At 54.3% G+C, this 19,306-nt stretch overlaps 1 protein-coding gene across 4 annotated transcripts in view; it reads left to right on the top strand.

The window, feature by feature from the left end:
* Positions 1-19,306, top strand: part of ITPK1 (inositol-tetrakisphosphate 1-kinase) — a 162,595-nt gene that overhangs the window by 110,116 nt on the left and 33,173 nt on the right. For all 4 annotated transcript variants that reach the window (XM_060295212.1, XM_030883509.2, XM_060295211.1 and 1 more), the window contains one exon: positions 6,064-6,181. In XM_060295212.1, coding sequence (XP_060151195.1) covers positions 6,064-6,181 — 118 coding nt within the window. The remainder of the gene's footprint in view (positions 1-6,063; positions 6,182-19,306) is intronic.

The raw sequence follows: 19,306 nt of genomic DNA, 5'->3' as shown, positions 1-19,306 counted from the left end.
TTCTTGCTTGTACTTTTGGTATCATGCCTAAGAAACCATCGTCTAATCCAAGGTCACAAAGATTTACACCAGTGTGTTCTTCTAAGAGATTTATAGTTTTAGCTCTTACCTCATAGGATTTTTATGTTAAAAGAAATAGTACTTGCCCACCGCTTTACCCAGTGGCGTGCGTGTAGCCAGTCCTGGGTAAATGGTAGCTGCTGCTATTCTAAATTATTATCAATTATGATTATTTATTATCATCTTTACCATGAGTAACTCTCATTGTGTTTCCCATCTGGGTGGCGGCCTCCTGCTCCTTCCTGAAAGATAGTGTTGCTGTTCGGACTCATTTCTGGCACAATTGTGGGTGCAGGGAGTTGAAGAAAGGGAGGACCTCATTACTTTCCCCACTCCCTCCATTTCCCCCCAAACTTTTTGTTTTGGGAAATTTAAAAATGCTTGAGAGGATGCTGCAATGCACTCCCCGTACGTCACCCAGCTTCACGAGTCAGCAGCTCGTGGCCGCTGTGCTTTCACCTGTGCCTCACCTACTTCTTCTTCTTCTTTTTTTTTTTTTTTTTTTTTTGCGGTATGCGGGCCTCTCACTGTTGTGGCCTCTCCCGTTGCGGAGCACAGGCTCCGGACGCGCAGGCTCAGCGGCCATGGCTCACGGGCCCAGCCGCTCCGCGGCACGTGGGATCTTCCCAGACCGGGGCACGAACCCGTGTCCCCTGCAGGTGGACTCTCAACCACTGCGCCACCAGGGAAGCCCCCTCACCTACTTCTTTCCCTGTGCCCGGTTATTGTGAAGCAGATGCTAGACATCATATTTAATCTGTAAATTGTTTTAGTACACATCTCTGAAAAATGAGTCATCCCTTTTTTTTTTTAATTGAAGTGTAAGTTGATTTACAATTTGTTGATCTCTGCTGTACAGCAAAGCGATTCAGTTGCACGTATATATACATCCTTTAGTATTCTTTTCCATTATGGTCTATCACAGGATATTGAATATAGTTCCCTGTGCTACCACTTCCTAGAAAGAGACCTGCGGTGTTTTGGGGGAGTGGGCCAGAGCCCTGTTACCTCCTGAGGATCCGGGGGGTGGATGCTGGGTGCCTTTCCTGCTTCCCTGTGAGGAGCGGGCTGGCCAGCTGCAGCTGGGCTCTGTCAGGACCTGAGCCGTCTTGCAGAGGGTTGCTCGCTGCAGCCTCGGCTGCCCTGGGCTGGGGACCGTGTCATGCTCCGGTTGCTCCCCGCAAGTGCAGAGGTGACCCGCCCCCCTGTCTGCCAGGCAGCGGGCTCAGAGATCTTAGGTCGGGTTGGGCCCTAAGGGTCTGTGTGCTGTAGAACCATGAGAATCCTTTTTGCTTTTGTATCTACCAACTCTTCTCTTTTTTTTTTCTTTCTTTCTTTTTTCAAAATTTATTTTGGCTGCACCGTGCAGCTTTCAGGATCTCAGTTCCCCGACCAGGGATTGCACCGGGGCCATGGCCGTGAAAGAGCTGAGTCCTGGGGCTTCCCTGGTGGCGCGGTGGTTGAGAGTCTGCCTGCTAATGCAGGGGACACGGGTTCGAGCCCTGGTCTGGGAGGATCCCACATGCCGCGGAGCAACTACGTCCGTGAGCCACAGCTGCTGAGCCTGCGCGTCTGGAGCCTGTGCTCTGCAACGAGGCCGCGACGGTGAGAGGCCCGCGCACTGCGATGACGAGTGGCCTCCGCTTGCCACAACTAGAGAAAGCCCTCGCAGAGAAACGAAGACCCAACACAGCAAAAAAATAAAATAAATTAATTAATAAATTCCTACCCCCAACACCTTAAAAAAAAAAAAGAAAGAGCTGAGTCCTAACCATTAGACCACCAGGGAACTCCCACTACCAACTCTTTTCATATCTGTCACTGTCATCTCGTTGTCCATGGCAGCTCCCTGAGATAGGTTTTATTCACAATGTACGTTTACACACAGGAAATGAAATGTCAGAGATTAATTCCAGTTTCTTCTTCACAGACATAAGGTGGCAGAGGCAGGATTTGAACTTGGGACTCCCACCTGCATTTTCTATTAGCTGAGAGCAAATCCTTGTGTCCCACTCCTTCTCCTTTCCTGGCCATACATGGAACTGCAGAGGAAATGGTATCTCTCATGTTCATCTCGGTTCATCTCTCATTCGGCTTAGATTCTCAGTGGGGAAAACTTGACCTGCCCACTCCTCCCCAGCCCAGCAGAGGGCCCGGTGCCCCCTCTTGGCGTCATCACCCCATGGGCCTCGGGGGGCGGGGGCACCTGGCCCATCTTTGCTCCTTTGTCAGTATTCTCTAGACTTCTTCCTGGCCCTGCTGACCCCGAGCTATATATCTCTGCGTTTCCCTTGCTTTAGCTGCTTAAAGCCAGACTCTTCCTTGTGAACTTCCAGGATCCCTTTCTAGGTGTTTCGAGGCAGGCTGTCTAAAAGAACATGTGTTTACCGTTTGCCATGGAGACGGTTTGGGCCTTTCTTCCTCGAGTGGTGATAAAACGGTAACAGGGCTCTCACCCTTCCAGCAATTTGTTTGGCAATTCTAAGAGACCTGTGGAAAATGCATGAAGCCTGCGATACAATAGATAAACTGAAAGGCTCGGAAGAAAACCCGCTTGAGGATGATGGGGCGATTGGAAAAACTCTTTCTTTGCCCTCTCCGTCCTCGTCCCAAAAGAGATCATGTTTAGGAATAATTCCTCTGTTAATTCTGATGCTTTCATCCCGGGTCAAAAGCTTGTTGGTGCCTGCTTGTCACATCTTCCCTCCTTTGGTTTCTTCTAGCTTCTTTGGCTTCAATTCACGTCTTAATGAGTCTGAGTTCTCTCAATAAAGGCCGCTGCCCTAATGCACAAGAGTGGAACCAGAACCAGCTTTGTGTTATCTGCCAACCATGTGGACATTCTTCTTGGTACTGCGGTGGGGACATCTGAGGGCGGGTCGTGGTGTACTGGACCTCGGTGGCTGGGGGAGAATTGGGCCAGCCCGTCGAAGCAACGTCTCTGATGTCGCCTTCCTTTTGAAGGAAAGCAGTGAGCTTGTGTGTGTCCCTGCCATTACCTGTAATGCCTCTACCGGTGGCTGCCCGTCCTGTTCTAGAACAGCCCCATGTGTGTGGCCTTGAAGTGTGTCTCCTAAACACTCCTCCTAGGTTTCTCCAACTTATACTCGCAACTCACAGACAAGGAAACCGAGACGAGAGAAACCCAATGGCTCACCCGAGGTGACAGCGGAAGGTGATCACAGCGGGAGACTGGGTTTCTTCTTTTCTTTCTTTCTTTTTTTTTTTTTTTTTTTTTTTGCAGTACGCGGGCCTCTCATTGTTGTGGCCTCTCCCGTTGCGGAGCACAGGCTCCGGACGCGCAGGCTCAGCGGCCATGGCGCACGGGCCCAGCCGCTCTGCGGCATGTGGGATCTTCCCGGACCGGGGCACGAACCCATGTCCCCTGCATCGGCAGGCGGACTCTCAACCACTGCGCCACCAGGGAAGCCCTGAGACTGGGTTTCTTGACTCTCAGTCCCTTGTTCTTCCCTCTGAACTGCACTGCTTCCTGGCAGTGGGTGGTGAGGGCATTGCAGTGCTTTCAATTCATAGCCCAGAACGTGAATTCATTGGCCAGATCCGGTAGGGGAAAACCTAGAAGGCTGTCGTTCGTCCAGTGTTGTTTGCACCCTGCACGATGCCCTGAGCGCTGTGGATGCTGTGAAGTTTGTTGAGTGGATGACCTTTTAACATGAGGACATTAACATGATTTCAGTCGTATATGTCGATCTTGGTGTCTCACGAACGACATGCTCTTGTGGCAGTGTAGATCTGGTTCAAAGGAACAAGCTCCGGTAAAGGAACAGTGCCGATGGGGAGAGTTGCCTCTGGGGAGCCCACAGCAGAGAGGTTCGGTACCCTGAAGTGAGGCTGTAGGAGAGAGAACCTATCCAAGTTATATCCTTGGATAGACCTTCCTTACAGACATCTCTCACCTCGTTCCCACGTCCCCTGGGGGTGCCAGACGTGGGCCCTCCTGCATCGGCTGCCTGCTTGTTCTGTTCGAGCAGGGCAGCGGGCCAGGCTCTCAGGAGGAGGAGGAAGTCGCGAAGGCAGCTTCTGTTCTGCATTTGGGTCTGCAGATGCACGTGCTGGGAGAGGACCTTCTGCGGCGAGAGCGTGTAGGCCCTGTGGCGTTTACAGGTGTGAGGACGGGAAGAAGGCCTCCCCAGATGCGTGCACTGGCCACCCCTCAGGGACGGAGACTTCTTTTAAACATCCAGAGAAAAAGACACCAATAAGCTCATAACCAGCTACTTTGGTATGAAACATAAGGCAGGAACAGATTTCAGAGAGGTAGATATGAATCTCTGGCTTTTGTGTTGAGAGCTCTTAAAAATGATTACTAGGAACCAAAATAGGTTCACCAGGGGAAAAAAAATCCCAAATGGAGCGTTCTTTTTTCTGATAAGGTTTACTAGAAGAGAAGCATTATGGCTTTTGCTCCTGGCCTCTGCTGACCTTGCTGACAGATCTTGTGGAATGGGCGGGGAGGGGTGAATTAAGCTGGTGTATTTATTCCCTGGGGCTCCCGTAACAAAGTTCCACAAACTAAGTGGCCTAAAACAACAGACATTCATTCTCTCACGGTTAAGGAGGCTGGAAGTCTAAAATCAAGGTGTCTGCAGGATTGGTTCCTTCTGGAGACTGAGGGGGAATCTGCTGGTGGCCGGTGGTCCTTGGCCATCCTTGCCTTGTAGCTGAGCTCGGTCACCGTCTTCATCTTCCCACAGCCTTCTCCCTGTGTGTCTCTGTGTCCAGATTTTCCTCGTCTTGGAGATACCGGTCAATGGATGAGGGTCCGTCCTAATCCTGTATAACCGCATGTTAACTCGATTCCATCTGTAAAGACATTTCCAAATAAGGTCATGTTCACAGGGACCCGGGGTTAGGACTTGAACAGATCCGGGGGCGGGTGTGCACAGTTCAACCCACAGTAACAACAGCTAGTGAATGGCCTTCCCTACACCCAGCCTTGTCTCTGAGCCCCTCTCCTGTTCCAGCATCCCCCATTTGTGTCCATAGACTCATGGAGTTTTAGAGCCAGAGGGATGGTCTCATTTACTCTGTCTTCCCGACAATCTGCTCTAGCCCCCTGTTGTGACTTGGAGCTCTTGGAGTCACAGAGGTGTCTCATGGCGGCCCAAGATCCCTGAGTTCTTTTCCTGGACACATCTTGCTCTGTCTTCTGTTGAATTACATTGCAAATAATGGTTTCTTGTTCCTCATGTGCCTTAACGTTATTTCCCCAAGAAGATTGTAACTTCCTTAAAGACTAACCTTATCGTAGTTCTGCTTGCATTTCCATGGTCTACCATGAAGCTCCTGGGTATTAATAAGCACTTACTGGGGTGAGCACCTGCGGGCCGGGTGGCTGCCCCATGGCGAGTGTCTCATCACCTTCCCACAGACCTACTGAATCCTGGCGTCCCCCTCTCCCCAGCCCTGCCTCAGAACCCTTCTCAGCGCAGGGTGCTGGCCACTCACTGAGCAAATCCCGCCGTGGAGCAGATCGGGTTTTAGGTGAGGCTTTATCCAGGAGTTGAACCAGCTGACCAGAACCGAGTTGTTCTCCTTTTCTCGGCTCTGTTTTCTCACTTTGGGCTCCATCAGCTCTCTCTCCTTCAGATCCCAGGATGACTGCTCCCAGCTGCCCGGTCTCCCCGCTTCCTCTTGTCCTCAGGGAGGGACAGTGCTCCTGTCCCAGCATTTCCAACAACAGCGCTGAGCCTGCCTCTGATTGAATGGACTCGGGTCACATGTCCTCTCCTGAGCCGGCAGCCCCAGGAGGTGGAACGTGCTGATTGGCCTGACCAAAGTCACGTGATCCCAGTGGGGCTGAGTGGGTAGAGGCAGTTTCCTGAGACCAGGTGTTGCCTCAGCCAGAGGTCAGGGCTGGTGGGGGGATGGAGAACAGAGAGGTGGGTGTGGGGATGGCGCGCGGGATGCAGTCTTGCTTGTCACCCTCGTTTCAGCATCAGTCTTCCCTCTCTAACCGGAAGGAGTGTTCTTTCCTCTCAGGAATACATTGATGCCCACCCTGAGACCATTGTCCTGGACCCCCTTCCCGCCATCAGAACCCTGCTTGACCGGTCCAAGTCCTATGAGCTCATCCGGAAGATCGAGGCCTACATGAAAGGTACGGACGTGAGTGGCTCAGCCTCCGTGGCAGTCGGCCCAGCTCGTGGACACAAGGTGGTCGTTGCGTGGGGTGGGAGGAGGGACGGGGGTCCGGCCTTTTTAAGCACTTTGACACAGGAAGCAGCTGTACGTTCTGGGGAGGGCCTTTCCTTCTCCCTCTGTGGCCAGCAGAGTTAGGAAGTAAAAGTCCTAGGGTGCTCTCTTTGGGAGACTGGCTCCAACCACTTCAAGTTTTGTTGTCTTAAACCCACGAGTGCTGATGAAGTATCCAGATAAGACAGTGGTTAGAGAGCAGAAGTGCGTGTAGAATAGCTCAGCGGCAGGCGGGCGAGTGGAGTTACGTAACCGGGCGCAAGAGACAAACAGAGAAATTGAAGGGCCTTTGATCAAACACATGGAGATATGTAATGTGGCGGCTGGACCTTGCGGGGTACGCTCTGTTCTCGCAGGCGGGAGCCCCCCTCTCAGCTGCGGGAGCGTCTCCTGCCAGCTGCGGGCCCCTGCCCCTGAGGACTCATCGTCCCCACGTCCCAGGGCAGGGCAGCTCCAGAGAAGTCAGGCTGCCTTTCCAAGGTGTTTGTTTATGTGAGAAGGGCTTTTTGGAAAGATTCACGTTCACAGTAACCTCCTAGCTCTGCCCCCTGGTCCAGGCGTTCCCTGCTGAGAGTTCTTGTTTCACTTTAAGAGAAAGTGCTTTGCCTGAGCCTTGGGGCTGCGTGAGAATCCACCCTAGAGGCAGGAGAGGCAGCCCTTGTTCCTGCCATCCAGGCCACATGTGTGTGACCTACAGGGGCTGCCTTGAACCCTGACCTGGATGGTGACTTGGGCCCAGGTGTTGTTCACGTGATGGTTGGACCAGTGGGTGCTTTGCCTCACAGGACCAGCATGGGGATAATGAGCGCAGGATTTACTGGGTACGTGCTGTGTGCCCAGCACTGGGCTCAGCCTTCTTCTTACAGTCTCTCTTCGGGTGCTTATTTATAAAGGTGGGCCAGATCATCCGTCCTCCCTGTTTTGCACGGGAGGCTCTGAGAGGTTAACAGGTACGCCAGCATCACCCAAGCCTGTAAGCTGCAGAGCTAGAATCTAGCCACGTCTCTCTGACTCAGGCTCCCCAGCTCCTAACCCCTAAGCTTGACTTTCATGTCCATAGTCAGAGGGCCCCGGATCTAGCAAGCACCTGGCATGGATGCAGTCATGGACCCTGGTCAGGAGAATTGGTGAGTGCTTGGTTCTCTAAGGAACCTGCCCTGTGCAAGAGCTGGCTGGTGGACCTGGCTGTCCTGGAAGAGGTCTTGAGGCATTTTGCCCTGGGCGCCTGGCCGTCACCAGGAGACAACATGGACATGACATTCTTGGGGGGCCCCAAAGCAGGCAGCGTTTTTCAGCATGCCAGCATCCTCCCATCCTTGGGTCTGGAGTGGTCAGTGACCGTGTCAACTTCCGTTCCCTTTGCGTTCCTTCCCTGGGTTGAACCAGAGCCCCCAGATGAGAAGGAAGATCTATAGTGATGTTCTGGCGGAACGTTGGTTCTGGAAAGGAAATCCACCTTCTCCCAGGAAGTGTGTGTGTTAGATGCCAACTATCTGTGAAGGGACAGGAGATGACAGTATGGGGCCACCCAGGAGTGGGAGCCACTGTTCCTGCTCAGCACTTTGCACTGGAAAGCGCTGAGGCATCTGGATTGGATCTTGGAATCTGTCTCCATTTTCATGGGTAGAGAATCAGGGCTGGGATCAAGGGTGAGCTCAGGTCTAGAGTGTGAGCATGCGTGTTCAGCGGGCTGGACTGCAGGGTGCACAGGCAGCAGGGTTGTCGCTGGGGGGTGAGTACTGAGGGGGCGAAAGCCTCCCAGACAGGCCAGGGGTGTGAATGAAGCAGGGAGGGAGCTGAAGTGGGGTGCTTGTGTGGAGTTGCAGACCATCGGTCAGAGGGGGGACTTCGAACACCTTGGGCAGTTGGGAACTCCATTCGAGAGCAGCCTTTGAAGGTATGGGAGCTGGTGAGTGAGGAGATGAGAGTACATTTCAGACAGGCAGTGCAGACGCGGCCTAGAGGTAGATTTTGATGGTCGTTACTGTTGTGAGGGTGACCTCCCACCCAGCCACAGGTGTGAGGGGCTGGTGACTGGCCCCCAGCGGGGACACAGACAGACCCCACTCAGCTCCAACCCAGCTGAGGTCAGCTCAGGGGCTGCCTGCTAGGGGGCCCAGTGAGAACTTGTTGACCAAACTCTCAAGCCCGGCTTGGTCCTGGGCCAGCAGGAATTGTGTGGGTGGGCCGTGACCGCTGCACCCTGGGCTTTCCTTATCGTGCACGCCGAGCCGGGCTGGTATTCTTCCAGGAGCGCAGGCAGAGGCTGGGACTTCCTGGAGCCTTTTCCTGCCCACCTGGGGCGGTACATGCGGAAGCACTGCTGGCTCCCACCTCCCATCCTCCCAGAGGCCAGGCTGCTCCTGGCGCAGATACAGAGAACCTGCTCTGGGAAGCGCATCCCTGGCGCTCCCCTGCCGCACTCCTGCGATTCCTGGAGGCTCGCAGCCCTGTTAGTCCTGCTGTAAAGGGCCGTAATTACCCTTTCAGCTCCTCAGGTACAGCAGTCCAGGTGACACCGCTTTTGTGTTGGGAGAAGGGGCTTGGCAGAAACTCCTGGAGCTGTCGCCACCCCTGTGCCAGCGTGGCTCTCCCTGTCCTCAGAGAGCCTTGGTGGCTGCACAGAAGACAGGGCAGTGGGTGGGGCTGCTGCAGGGAGGTGACAGGGCTCCCTGCTCTGCACTGGGGGTGGGCTGGTGGGCTCTGACACATGGGGAGGGTCTCCCGGGGCTAACAGGCAGAGCCCTTGGACCGAGGGTCCACGCTCGGGCCATCCATCGCTGCACAGAGCATCAGCTGTGGGGGACAGGTGAGGCCTGCTGCCCGGAGCTTCCAGCCTCACCTGTCTGAGGACCTGGGCGGCTCTGTGTGGTTGACACCATCTCAGTTCCACGCTCCCAGAGCTTATCTTTTCCTAATTCAGAGCCTGGAGGGGAGGCAGGGTCCTTACGGCTGCAGACGTGTCAGCCTGAAACCCGCTGACAAAGTTGCTGCCATAGCAGAGACCTGGAGGGTGGATTAAATGAGATGGACTTCGTTTCTCTCGCACGTAAAAGCCCAGAGGAAGGCTGGCCGGTGCTGGCGAGTGACGGCGGGGACCTAGGCTTCCCCCAGCTCGTTGTTCTTCTGGCGTGGCCCTCCTGGTCCAAGGTGGTGCTGAAACTCTCACCACCACATCTACAGTCTAGACGTTAGGATGGAGAGGGGACTAAGAAAAAGGGAGCAAAGGGAAACAGCCCTGGGTATCTTCTAAGGAAAAATTCTGGAAGCTACAGTAATGTTCTTTCATACCTCAGTGGTCAGAACCGAGTTACGAACTGAGCTGCAAGGGAATCGGGGAAAGTGGTCTTTATTCTGGCAGCCACGTGGCCAGCTAACATTTGGGAGCCCCGTCACCATGGCAGAACAGGGAGGGTGAGTTTGGGGCGCAACTAGCTGTCCGCCTTCCCCTCCGGGGAGTGGGTTCCTGCCTGCGGCATCCATGGGTGAATGGCTCTTGGAATGACCTTTCCCCTTCCAGCTGGCCAGGGTGGGTGGCCTCAGCAGCACGTTCCTTCCACATAACAGCTCATACGACATGAGGTCAGTAGGCTGACGGGGTGATCCACCCAGAGTGCCTGGGCCCCAGGTTTCCCTAACAAGTGATTGCTTCTGGGCGGGGCTGCACCCACACCCTTTAGCCAGAGGCAGAGATGGCACTAAACCTGGATCCAGTTCAAACCAAGTACAGGAGCCTCCCGGAAGTTGAACACTGCCTGCTGCCGGCTTGCGGGGAGCAGGAGGCTGCGTCACCAGCCGAGATTGCTGGACACGCATCTGCAGGCCTCTTCTCTCGTGGGCACCTGCTTTCCGCATAGGGCCGGGGTTTTGAGGTGGAAGCCCCGAGACCAAGGCCTGGCTCTGCCGCCCTGGGACAAGTGATCCTGGGCAAGGCTCTAGCCGACTCCTGAAATGGCCGGAGCGATGGGCGAGAAAGCCGGGCTGTGATTGGAGATTGTGGGTTTGTGTCCTTGGCCCTGGGGGCAGCAGGTGGTGAGGGTCTCAGGCCACAGGGCAAAGGGCTCAGAGGCCCTTCCAAGACGGCTGCTGATGAGGTGTGGCTGCCCCGGCAGCTCCCACACACGCGCTCTGGGGGTGACAGATGGCCGTCCGGACGCCGGGCCTCCCTGGGGACGGGGGGGGGCACACCGCAGATCGAGCGTCTCTGCCTGTGGTTTTCTGGGAGTTTAATCAGGGCTCATCTTGCCGCGTGGAGGCTGGATTGAAATGAGTAATCTAGACACCAAGCAAAGAGAAAAATGACATTCCGCAGAGCCTGGGAGACACGATCCCCGCACAGCAGCCGCCGCGGGGTGGGGGTGTGTGGTCGAGTCGGGGGGTCTCACTCAGAGGTGGGGGCCGGCTGTCCGCCCTTGGTGAGCTGCGGAGGGCCGTGGGTGGGAGAGGAGAGAGCGGGAGGGGCCTTGGAGTCAAGGCCTGGGCCCCAGGTCCGCCCGTGTCCCCAGTGTTGTGGTGCCTGCAGGTCACCGTTCCTCTAGGGCCGCTTTGTCAGCGCTCAGGGGGCACCCCGACTGCATGCCAAGCACTGTGTTCGCTGGTTTAATCCTCACCATGACCCTGTGAGACGGGCGGTACTGTCACCACCCCCTAGCGGTGCGGATGCTGTATCCATTGAATCTAGTTGGTTAAGGCTGCAGAGCTACTAGGGGCAGAGCTGGGGTTTGAACCCACGCCATCTGGGTGGGTTCTTAGCCAGTGGTTCCCGAATCCGGCTCCCGGCCTGACGAGGAGGGGTCGAGGCCACAATGGATGCAGTGTGGGCTCCGGCCCTGCTGCTCTTGCTCCGCCAGCTGGCACTGCCCCCAGGTGCCCTCTGCTGTCCAGGCGATGGCATTGTCCAGACAAGATCCCTGCTTCAGTCATGGAGTCTCTGCCCCGTGTGGTTATTGAGGAAACAAAAGTCCTGTCCCTTTTGAGAACAGCGGTACATTGTAATGGAAGAGAGCAGGCTTCGGCCCTGACAAGCCTGGGCTGAAATCCCAGCCCCACTGGTGCGGCCTGGGCAGTCACTTGCTCATCTATGATGCGCGGTTATCATCACCTCGGGGGAGGTGTGGGGAAGGTCTGGCCCTGTCCACTGCAGCAGGTGTGGCCCAGAGTTGGGCGCCCGGTGCTCTCAGCTCCTCCCCTTCGTCCCACAGGATGCCCTGGGTTTGGGTGGGAGGCACGTGGCCGAAGCTGGTAGTTAGTAGCAGGGCCTGGAGTCTCGGAGGACAAAGAGGAGAGGGGTGTAGCCCCCCGAGCACTGTTACTCCCGAGTCAGGATTAGCTTCCAGCTCCGATTTTGTGCAGGAGGCTGGCGTTTTGGAGTAACCCACCAGGACGATGCTTCACACACCTGTCGGGTGGGCCTGTGAGGAGCTGGCCCCTGTGGCACCTACCTGCCTGGGGCTCCCCGGGTGTCAGCCTGCCCACGTCACGGGGCCGAGGGGTCAGGTGTGAGGGAGGACCGGCACCAGGCCAGGCCTGGACACACTGCCGGAGCGGGTGGCCACGGAAGAGGCTCGGGCCCCGTGGGCTGACAGGGAGGCGGGGGCCTTTGCCTGGGTGCTCCGTGCCTGATTCCACTCCAGGACTTCGGGGCGTTTGGGAGAAACATTGTCCTCATTCCCACGTCAGCCACTTCCAGCCATGCAGGCAGAGACCCCGCGTCCAGATGGAGGTGCGGGGTCTGCAGAGCAGGGTGGTAGTGGAGCACCGCCTGTCGGCCAGGCCGAGGTGGGCCCCGTGTCAACGTTAGGAGGCAGCTGGTCCTGAACCTGGCCCTGCCCCGGGCCCTGGCGAGTCTCCCATCTGTCACCTGCACGGAGGAGGTAAACGCCCTCGCCCAGGGTGTCGTGAGGAGAGCACGTAGGGCCGGCCTGGCCCTGGGTGGGCGGCTTCTCCTCCCCTTGTTGCTAACCCTCCCGAGGGGGCTGTAATGATCCCCTTTTTCAGTTGAGAAAAGAGAGGCTCTGGACGAGATGCCAGACTTCCTGCTCATCTGCTGGCACACGGAGATGCTCGGGCCTGGCCGGCGCCTTACACAGACCCTGCTGGGAACCCCTGTTTCCTCCTGACCCACAGACCCGCCCTCTCAGGAGGCACTCCCGAGTGACCCCCCGCACCAACCCAGGCCCTGATGGCTCCTCCAGGCCTGTCCCTGCAGCCCCTGCCTGTGCAAGGCTGGCCTGGGCCAGTAGGTGAGCCAGACGCTGTCTTTGTGACCTCTGGCTCCCTTTCCCCTGGTTGAGTTGACTGACCCCTGCAGACTCGAGATCCCCAGAGCCTTCTTCCCCCTTCACACGCAGTCTCCCAGTGCCCAGGTGAGAAATCTCAGCATCTCTTCCCCGGGACATGATAGGGCAGACGGATGCTCAAACACACCTGTTGGTCAAGGTTGATCAGAAAGTACTAGACACCAGTCACTTACACTTCAGTGTGAATGTAAGACCCACCTAGTGTCTTTCCAGCCGAAAGATTTTTTTTTTCTTTTTTTTTTTTTGCGGTACGCGGGCCTCTCACTGTTGTGGCCTCTCCCGTTGCAGAGCACAGGCTCCGGACGCGCAGGCTCAGCGGCCATGGCGCACGGGCCCAGCCGCTCCGCGGCATGTGGGATCTTCCCGGACCGGGGCACGAACCCGTGTCCCCTGCATCGGCAGACGGACTCTCAACCACTGCACCACCAGGAAAGCCCCCGAAAGAGATCTTGAGCTCTTGATGCCCCCAAACTGTTCTCCGTATCTTAAAGATGAGGAGAGAGGCCCAGGGAGGTGGGAGGACTGGCCATTGGCCACTCTGTGCCTCCAGCTCAGTCCAGGGGACACACGCCTCTGCAGTAGTCTTTTCTACAGAAGCAGTGCTGTAGTGAATCTGGACTGGCCTGGCTGTGTGCATTTAGGCCAATTATTTAACTGCACCGCGGAGCCTCAGCTTTCCTATCTGTATAATGGGAATAATGATAGCAGCCCCTTCCTCACAGGGTTGTTGTAAGGATTAAACGTGGTTATGCATTTAAGGCATAAATACTCAATAGATGGTAATTCTCCTGGGTGACACTGGGTTGTGGTGTTTCAGACCACACGTGGTGTGTTGTGACCCTATGAGTCCTGGGTTCCTGAGATTCTTTTTAGCACCAAATCCATGCTGGCATCCTTGATCGTGACCTCTGTGACCCTGTGACCAGGCCCCTTGGACAGCACTCCCCTCTCCATCCATCCTTCCTGAGCACCCACACCCATGTTTGAAATGCATCATGTGTGTTTATTTTTAATTATATCAGTTTTATGGATTTATTGTAAAGTTCACATTAGCATTCCTCATATCTGTGATGGATTGGTTCCAGGACCCCCCATGGATACCGAACTCAGGATGCTGGAGTCCCTTACATAAGACGGCGTAGCGTTTGCACAGAATCTACGCACATCCTCCTGTATACTTTATTTTTTTATAGCATTTTATAAATTTATGTATGTATGTATGTATTTATTTTTGGCTGCATTGGGTCTTTGTTGCTGCACATGGGCTTTCTCTAGTTGCAGCGAGCGGGGGCTACTCTTCGTTGCAGTGTGTGTGCTTCTCATTGTGGTGGCTTGTTGCGGAGCATGGGCTCTAGGTGCGCGGGCTTCAGTAGTTGCGGCACGCAGCCTCAGTAGTTGTGGCTTGCGGACTCTAGAGCACAGGCTCAGTAGTTGTGGCACACGGGCTTAGTTGCTCCGCGGCATGTGGGATCTTCCCAGACCAGGGCTAGAACCCGTGTCCCCTGCATTGGCAGGCGGATTCTTAACCACTGTGCCACGAGGGAAGTCCCAGCCTATATACTTTAAATCATCTCTAGATTACTTCTAATACCCAATGCAATGCAAATTATATGTAAATAGATGTAAATACAATAAAATGCTGTGTAAATATTTGCTGGCACATGACAAATTCAAGTTTTGCTTTTTGGAACTTAATGGAATTTTTTTTCCTGAATATTTTCTATTCGTGGTTGGTTGAACTCCGTGGATACAAAGGGCTGACTGTATACAATTTTTTTTAGTATAATTGTTATTTTTAAGTAATTTTAAACTTACCCAAAAAAGGTGCAAAAAATGCTACACAAAGTGCCCGTCTGTATACCTTTGCACAGCTGCGTCCAGTGTCAACATCTTGTGTGACAGTTTATAGTTCTCTAAGCCAGGAAATTCACATCAATAGCAATACGGTTATTAAACAATTTTGCAGCTGTCCCACTGCTACCCTGTTCCTGGCTCAGGATCCAGTCTGGTTGTCCATCTGTGGACTCCGTCCACCTAGAGCCGGGCCGCAGGTTGTTTGTCTTTCATGACCTTGACACTTTGGAGGAGGCTTGACTGTTTATTTTGCTGCGTGTCCCTCAATTTGGGGGTATCTGATGTTTTCCCGAGTAGGTGGGGATTCTGCATTCGGGGCAGGAGCGCCACACCAGCAATACTGTTCCCCCCTCCGGTCAGGAGGACATGACATCAACGTGTCTTCCCACTGGCTAATAGATTATTTGGTCAGAGTTGTGTCTGACATGGTTCTCCTCTGCAAATTTCTGTTTTTCTCTTTGTGTTGGCAGTTATCTCATAAGGAGACACTTTGCAGTCATCCTGTTTCTTGTCAGACTTTTACCCACTTTTTTTTTTTTTTTTAAAGCATCCATTGATGGTTCTTGATGACAGTTGCTGCTATTACGGTTTTTGCCAAATGGTCTTTGTATAGAGTTTTTTTTTTTTTTTAATAAGTTTATTTATTTATTTATTTTTGGCTGTGTTGGGTCTTTGTTGCTGCACGCAGGCTTTCTCTAGTTGTGGCGAGCGGGGGCTACTCTTCGTTGCAGTGCGCGTGCTTCTTATTGCAGTGACTTCTCTTATTGTAGAGCACAGGCTCTAGGCGTGCAGGCTTCAGTAGTTGTGGCACGCGGACTCAGTAGTTGTGGCTCGCAGGCTCTAGAGTGCAGGCTCAGTAGTTGTGGCAAACGGGCTTCGTTGATCTGCGGCATGTGGGATCTTCCCGGACTAGGGCTTGAACCCGTGTCCCCTGCATTGGCAGGCGGATTCTTAACCACTGCACCACCAGGGAAGTCCCTATACAGAGTTTTAAAGAGTGAGTGTGCCTCCCTTCGCTCCAGTTGCACTGGAAAGTGACAGGGACTCCTCGGCCTTCTCAGACATCCATGGTGGGGAGGGGCATCCATGGGGCCCCAGCATGATCGCATTTGTAAACAAAGGCAAAGGCAAAGATGAGAATTAAGAAGGAAAAGGAAAAGTTGGGGGTTGTGTCAGATATGGTGGAGAAATCGGGAGTAGACACGTTTCTTTGCTGCAGGACTTTTCAGAGCCTTTATGTGCTAATATGAATCTTCAGTCTCTCAGAGGCAGGCAAACTGAATTTTACCACCGGTGGAAGTTGCGCTGATAGCTTATATTTACAAATAGAGAAAAAAATGCTAATTAAATTCTGACACACCATAAATGATGAGCCACATCTTAACTTCAGAGATGGAAAATGAAGAAAACAAAAGAAAACCAAACCCACGCCCTAGAATCGATGAAATACAGCAATGTTTACCCTTTTCCACTTAATCAGTTATGGGCCCTCATCTCGTTTTTGTTGCGCTTATGGTAAGAGGCCTGGTCCACCCAGCACACCTCAGGAATTGCTGGACTGGATGCCTCCTGAGGGCCGCTCACCCCCAGCCCTGCTCAGATGTGGTCCTGAAGTCCCTCTGTCAGCAGGCAGGGCCCTGATTGCCAGTGGCTCAAATCTGTGTGGCCCGCACCTCTCTTCCCAGAGGCAGCCGCTCTTAAGTATGGAATCCATCCTTCCAGGCTCTTCTCATACATGTACAAATACATGTGTGCTTAAAAAAAGAAAGAAAGAAAAGAAACAGTGTCCTACTACTTGTGTTCTCCTATAACTTGCTTTTTCTCCACTGAACATATGTCTTGGCTTCTTTCCAGGATGAGGACAACTGGGTCTGATCTGCCCTTTTTGATGACAGCATAAGATTTCAGCATGTGAATGAAAAAACCCATAATTTACTCAATTATACTGGCTCATAAAGTCATTCCAGTTTGATTTGGATTTTTTCTTTTAACTGAGCTGCAGTAAACACAGGTCTTTGCATAGGTCTGTAAAATTAATCCCTAGAAGTGGAATTTCCCGAAGACCGCTATAAACGTTTCTCACTTTGCAGATATTGCTGGATTGTTCTTCAAAAGGTGTGAACAGGGCTTCCCTGGTGGCGCAGTGGTTGAGAGTCCGCCTGCCGATGCAGGGGACACGGGTTCGTGCCCCGGTCCGGGAAGATCCCACATGCCGCGGAGCGGCTGGGCCCGTGCGCCATGGCCGCTGAGCCTGCGCGTCCGGAGCCTGCGCTCCGCAACGGGAGAGGCCACAGCAGTGAGAGGCCTGCGTACCACAAAAAACAAAAAAAAAGTTTGAACAAATTTGACTCCTTATAGTGTGTGGCTGCTGGAGAAATGATAACTGTCCTACCTTCATTTGCATTTCTTCCATGATTGACAAGATCATGCATTTCTTCTTGTGTCTGTTGCCCCTTTGCATTTCTTCTGTGTATGAATTTTTTCATGTTAGTTGCCCATTTTTCTCTTGGGTTGTTGGTCTTTTTCTTATTGATTGGTTAGAGCCCCTTTGGGGGTTAAGGAGATTGTCTTATTGTTTAAATATATGGACTGTTTCGTTGCTGGAAGCTTCATCTTTGCACTGGACCAAGCTAACATTTTCTATTCTGCTTTTAGAATATGTATGGCCAGAGAGAGCACTTCAAATATTATTTTTTAAACGTCTTGAAAACAGCAAAGGCTGCTGCATTTTGGGAGTTGGAGCCGAGTGGGGCAGTGAGCCTTTGGGTCCGGAAGGGGCCATAAATCAGTGCAAACAGCTGCCACAGAGTTAATCCGCGTTTCCAGCAACCGTTTCCACAAGCTGGAATGGGACTCAGGAATGTCCCTGTCTCCACCGGGGCCAGTGTCTAACTTCCACACTCCTGGCCTCGAGCACACTGGGTGCAGATAGCACTCTGTCCCCTCGAGAAGAAACAGGTCCTTAGCTGAGTCAGACGGGATGGAAACTGGTCCAGCTGACCAGGGCCATGTCAGACTGGGGACTGTCAGACCTGTGGCCTGTGTTCCCCTCTGTCCCTGCCCAGAAGCCGCCCCCTCCCCCAATTTCGGGCTGGTTCCCCACCTTCCAGTGTTTTCGCCAACAACACACCTGCAGCTGGGGAGCTGAGGATCAGGCTGGTAGCAGGGAGGTAGCAGCTGCAGCAGGGCCTTAGGGGGGCCCCTCAGAAGCCTCCAGGGAGCAGGGTAGGGGCTGCAGCCACTGCTGAAATGCACCCATCCCCCTACCCAGTGTCTCCAAATAACACAGTCAAGGTCCCCCTTTGAAAACTCATAATAACGAAGCCTATTAGTTTCCTATTGCTGCATAACAGGTAACTACAAACTGAGTGGCTTTCAACATCCCCCCTTCGTTATCTCACAGTTCAGTAGGTCAGAAGTCTACCTGGTGTGGCTGGTTTCTGGTCTCAGGGTGTCTCAGATGGGAATCAAGGTGTCGGCTGGGCTGCGTTCTCATCCGAAGGCCCCGAGGAAGAGCCCGCTCCCAGGCTCATGCTTGTTGGCAGGAATCACTTCCTTGTGGCTGTAGGACTGAGGTCCCAGTTTCCCTGCTGGCTGTCAGCAAGGGGCCACCCTCTGCTCTTATAGCCCCCATATTCCTTCTCATGGGCCCCTCCATCTTCAAGCCAGCAAAGGCTGTCCGGCCCTCCCTGTGCCTCAGGCAGCACCAGGCTGGGCCTCTGCACGGCCCACCTGCCGAGCCCTCCCTCACCACGTGAGCGGCAGGGACACAGCATGAGCCTGTTGTGAGCGGCAGGGACACAGCATGAGCCTATCGGCACTCAGGAAGTGCCGCTTCTCTCTGCCTCCCCTCAGGGGGTCCTGGGGCCGAGCACCGTCCAGGCTGGCTCCTGGGCCCTGAGGCCTCCAGGTTCACTGCCTGGTCTGTGTGGCCGTGGGCCTGGGTGGATGGAACCCTGGCCTCTCCTCACATCCACTGTCCTCATGTGACCTTCTGAGGTGTCAGGCCCTTCTTCCCCTCAGACGCCGTGGGTGAACTGGACGGTGAGTAGTGAGTGCCCGGTCGTGCCTGGGGAAGGCTCGCCCCGGGCTGCCTCAGCGCCCAGCTCCCGTACACCCTTCACTTTCGGCCGCGCTCAGCCTCCGACTCCGTCTGAGCCCCTTGGTGCCTGAGCCCCGGGCAGGGCCTTCTCTCCTCCCTTTTCCCAGAGAGGGGAGGGTACCTCAAGGGCCACCTGTGTCCTGAGCCTGATACTCATGAGACAGTCCAACTCCTGGGGAGCCCTCACCCCATCGTGGGTTCAGAATGGATGCCCAGGTTGTTGACTGGGCCTCAGCGTGCAAGGAGCAGACGCAATGCCAACTGACGGCAGCCAAGCCGTACGTGGCGCTTCCCCCTGCACGGCCCCTCGCGGCCCCTCATCTAGTCCTCACATCCTCACAAAGAGCCTAGGGTGTAGGTGTTACCCCCATCTTGCAGATGTGGAAACAGAGGCACAAAGGGCGGCCAGCCCAGGGGGAAACAGTGGACCTGGGATCGGAACCCAGGCACCCAGCCCACCACTGCATACACCCATGGCCTACGAGGGGCTACGCGGATGAGGATCTGCCTCTCCCAGGATCAGCCCAAAGCCCTGGCAGATTTCCAGGTGGTTCCCATGAGTCAGGCTCCCCAGTCCCCACATCTCCAGGGCATGCGGCTTCGAGGGCTGGAACTTGAATGACTTAAACAAAACAAAACATATTATTTCAACTTCATGTCATCTGGGGCTGTGAATGGGTCTGAAGTGACAGGATGATGTCACCGTTGTCCAATCGTTTCCACCCTTTTGAAGCCCGACACAAATCCCCCCACGAATCCAGCCTCTGTGCCTCAA

Source organism: Globicephala melas, chromosome 2 (genome assembly GCF_963455315.2).
Source record: "Globicephala melas chromosome 2, mGloMel1.2, whole genome shotgun sequence".
Taxonomy (NCBI): Eukaryota; Metazoa; Chordata; class Mammalia; order Artiodactyla; family Delphinidae; genus Globicephala; species Globicephala melas.
This window is presented reverse-complemented; position numbering and strand designations above follow the sequence as displayed.